The sequence below is a fragment of the Otolemur garnettii genome, unplaced genomic scaffold (assembly GCF_000181295.1).
Source record: "Otolemur garnettii isolate 467f Iridium unplaced genomic scaffold, OtoGar3 scaffold00013, whole genome shotgun sequence".
Lineage (NCBI taxonomy): Eukaryota > Metazoa > Chordata > Mammalia > Primates > Galagidae > Otolemur > Otolemur garnettii.
Genome location: NW_003852408.1, coordinates 20,332,317 through 20,336,869, shown reverse-complemented (window position 1 = coordinate 20,336,869; position 4,553 = coordinate 20,332,317). Strand labels below are relative to the sequence as shown.

The following is a 4,553-nucleotide window of genomic DNA, read 5'->3' as shown; positions in this document are numbered from 1 at the left end:
TTGGTTAGCCACTATTGAAAATATGTACCATTTTCAAAATAGGAACTGTATAAAAGAATGTGAGAGGATCAGCACAAATCCATCATCATTATAAGAAAAACAACTCAACCCCCATACCCTGCTGCTGATGGGTCAGCAGAGTGAATTTCAAGTATGAAGGGCAGCATTATATAGCTGGGAATATAATTAGATTCTACGGAATAAAGATAAACACTTCTACTTCGCAGTTGAAAGCTTAAAACCAAATAGGCCTTTGAAATCATGAGGTTGGCTGCTCACCAAGGTGACACCAAGGTAACTCCATGACAGAATCATGGTATTCAGCGAAAGGGAACAGAAGACACATTGAAAGTAATTTCCCTGTGGGCAAGGAGTTAGCAGACTTTATGGACTACGGACGTTGTGTTAAAGAAGTAAGTTTAAATCACGGGTGGCTTGATAAAGACTTAATGGTTACCAGGCATTTAAAGCCATAATGAATCTTGTTTTAGACAAATCTTATGTCTCAAGTCTTATGCTCTCAAGACAAGTGAAGTCATGTGATTTATAGACTTCAACTTCTGTGCAGTCTTACAGGGAATTTCAAAGCTGTGGTCTTAAACTACTGCAATTTGGCAGTAAACTGGCAAAATAGGCTAATAAAATCAAGGAAAAGCCAGATAATTTCTCAAAACTGAAGGTATTTTTAAAAATTTTGTAGTATTTAGCTTTGTGATAAGGTTGAATACAGACAGCTATAAAACAGTTTAAGATAAAAATGAATGTTAAGCATCTGGAAGCCTATCATTATAAAATATTTACAATATGCATTTGGACAACCCCTGTTAATATGGCACAACGTAAACATAGGACGTGTACATTATTCTTTTTGTTAGATAAGCTTATAAGTCACCATAGGTTAAGACTGTGTTTGCTGGCTAGGTGCCATGTGAGTCACACATGGAATCCCAGCAATTTTGGAGGCTGAGGCAGAATGATGGCTTGAGGCCAGGGGTTTGGGACAGGTAACATAGTAAGACCCCTATCTTTACAAAAATATTTAAATAAAATAGCTGGGCGGGTATGGTGGTGTGTGCTTGTGGTTCTAGCTACTCAGGAGGCTGATATGGCAGAATTGTTGGAGCCCTGGAGTCCCAGGTTAAACCTACCTATGATTGAGTATGCCACAGCACTTCAGCTTAGGTGACACAGTGACACAGAAAGATTCTTTCCAAAAAAAAAAAAAAAAAAAAAGATTGCACTTACTAATTTCATCTTGCCTTTTTCCTAGGTTTCCCTAGTTTCCCTAGTTCAAGCTAGGGGGACTTCCATTTGAAGATTATACTAATTGGTCAGCCAAGACAGGCGAGCTAAATAGTGGGTTAACGAGGAAACACAAGGGCTGGAACTAAGGCCTGGCCTGAGACTCTATGGTGTCTGAGAGAGGCAGAAACCAGTTGTGAGGACGGGGCTAAAACTGGAGAGCCAGAAAAGGGGGACGATGTGGTGACTGTTCTGATAAAGGGGTTCTTAGTGTGGTGAAGCTTTTCCAGTTTACAAGAGAGGAGTTCTGTCTCTCCGTAACAGTCAGTCCTGTGGTCTTAAGATCAATGGGACAATTTCTATGGCCTTGTATTAAAGCTTAATTTCTAGAATCTCAAGGGATCCTCTCATTTCCCATCTTAAACCTAATATGAAAACTCCTTGGGTCCAGACATGAATCTGTTTACTTTAGCTACTTCCATTTGTTTTTTCTTGGTGATAACATATACCATGCATATAATATATACACACATATATCTATGGCTATACATGTATATGTATACACACCATACATACATACATGTATATATCAAACACACAAAATATACGTCTATACACTATACATACATACATATACATACATATATATCAAATACAGACACAAAATATACGTCTATACACTATACATACATATACATACATATATATATCAAATACACACACAAAATATATGTCTCTGTGTGTGTGTGTGTATATAAATTTTTTTTTTTTTGCCCTGGGCAGGAAAAAAGGCAAATGTTAGATTATAAACTTGGGATTTTATGATTTTTGTTTACTAGTTTCTTCCTATAAAATATGAGGTGATAAAAAGATATCAGATGTGCTTTATTTTCAGGCAATACTGTTCTCAAAAAGCTACCTACCTTTCCTCCGTCGGCATTGTACTCTTTTTCATCTCCTTCCAAGAGTCTAGCGAGTCCGAAGTCTGTGATTTTCACATGGTTTGGAGATTTCACTAAGACGTTACGGGCCGCCAAGTCCCGATGGACAAGCCGCCTCTCTTCTAGGTACATCATTCCCTGAAAAACATCAAGGGCTCAAGGTAATTACTGCTTAGGTTTTTCCTTCTTCTAGAAAGGAATCTTTTAAAGATCAGCTGAAAATGCCACATTTTTTCAAGGAAATCCAGAATCCTGGAATATTTTCAAAATTAGAGAAAACCTGGAGGGAATGGAGGAAGCAGACCACAAATAACTTTTGGCCTTTTTCCCATGATGTCCCATAAAGACAAATGAATTACCCGCGTGTGAGCTAAATGTTACATCATTTCTTCCCCAGCGACTCCATACCCTCTTTCAAACCCTTTCATTAGAGAGATATGCAGGTGTCTTAGTAGATAAGCTCACATATACTTGGAGTCATCGCACATTCCTGATAATGTCCTTCTGAATAACTTCAGCTTCCTGGCATTTTGCCCCTACATACATACACACGATCCAAACAAAGACATCTCTCCATAATTTTTAAGAGATATTTCATTTGAGATTTAATGGTGTCAACATCATCATCATAGATTCTGTTAAGGCTGAAAAATTATACCCTTCTTATTATGCACACAACGAAGTATACATAGAAGCCTTGAATTACTGTACTTATTAAAAATGCTTCTATGACATCAGTAGTCATTTCAAGAACCCACAGGTGATATTACATAGTTTATAAAGACCCTGAAATTAGCCTTTAATATTTTGTCTTTATAAAACTTGTAAGGGAATTAAAGGTAAACTCTATTGCTGATTGTGAAAAAAAGACATAGCTGTCTCTCTCCTGCAAAACATACACATATATAATATAATTTATAACATATATTATATATGAATATCCACATAATTTTGGAAAAGACAATAGTCTATGGAAATAATAATTAGTTTATTAACTGCATTTTAGCAGAAGGGAAACTAAGTTGTTAAATATTATCTTTAACAAAATAGCTTGTATAAAAGCAAGGAAATAAACTCACAGGCCTAGTACAGATTAGAATGGACAAGTCTTTACTGAAGAATTAGAGAAAATTCTGTTTGATGATTTCAGTGGTAAAAAAGTCATCACTCAAAACCAGATCAGAATTTTTATAAAATGGTTGAAGTAAACTCTCATGCCAATTGCAAATCAATGCTGTTGGCAGTTAACATTACGACTGCAGGATTTTGAAGGATTAATGGTTTCTGATATCAAAACAAAAGCTGTGGAAAACAGACACATAAATCACACAGGTCGAAAAATTATGAACCGTACACCTGGTGTGGCGTAAAGAGAAGATTGCTTCAAACAGAATCATGAGCCAAACTCCATATAAATGCCTATTAAGTACAACCAGTGGAGATGCGGCCTGATACGGCCCCATCAGTCAGCATTCGGGTGACATCTTACGCATTAGTGTTTTCTGAAATCAACCCACAACTGGGATTTACAGGGGTTTTGTCCTCTTTCTTAGATAGTGTTTTCTGAGTACATTAAATTAGAAATTCCTAGAATAAGGTGAATCCGAGTCATATGAATCATATCCCTCATATGACTTAAAGGATCAAAAACTAAATAAATGTATTGCCTTGGAGATAAAGTATTTTCATGTCTCTTCCAAATAATTTTGTCCTTTTAAGAAATGTCTAGAAAACCATTTATCATTCTTTCTTACTACCTTCATATCAGAATATAGAAGGTGTGTTGGCAACAGGTTAATATTCAGATCCACACATAATCACAAAATATGTAGTATGTGCTGGACGCTGTGTGAGATGCTGATGAGACAAAGAGTCAGAACAAAGCTGTGCATTAAAAAGAACAGAAGCTAATTAATAACCTGGGCAGATAAGGAATAAAACTGGAAGGATCAGTAGGATAATGGAAGGCATTTCAGGGAGCTGTGTTTTCAGGCCCTTTTGTGGTGCAGCCCAGCAGTGGGCTGAGAGGAAGAACTTCAGAGAACTACCAAGGCCTAAGTAAGGGCTGAATGATGTTTCTCAGTTGGACAGAGTGGGGGCAGAGAGATAAAGTGCGGGGGCATGAGTAACTAACGTGGTGCACTTGGGGAAATGTATGTAGTTCTGTATTTCTGAGGCGTAATGTATGAGGGAAGGGCAGTGGTGAGCAGTGTATGCAGGAGGGGCCCTTACATAGCATAGCAGAGAATGTGATCTTTTCTATTTTATGCAGTCGATAACGTGGTGATGTGGAAGTTGTTTTTTTAAAAGGGGAGTGACACCATTACTGTTCCACTCTTGGAAACACCACACTGTGGCCACTGCAGAGAA

The 4,553-nt window shown here is 37.4% G+C and overlaps 1 protein-coding gene across 1 annotated transcript in view; it reads right to left on the bottom strand.

Annotated features, from left to right (window-relative positions):
• Window positions 1-4,553, bottom strand: part of ERBB4 (erb-b2 receptor tyrosine kinase 4) — a gene marked incomplete at its 5' end in the record, with an annotated part of 720,994 nt that overhangs the window by 44,674 nt on the left and 671,767 nt on the right. The window contains one exon of the mRNA XM_023510372.1: window positions 2,162-2,321. Within this exon, the coding sequence (XP_023366140.1) occupies window positions 2,162-2,321 (160 nt within the window). The remainder of the gene's footprint in view (window positions 1-2,161; window positions 2,322-4,553) is intronic.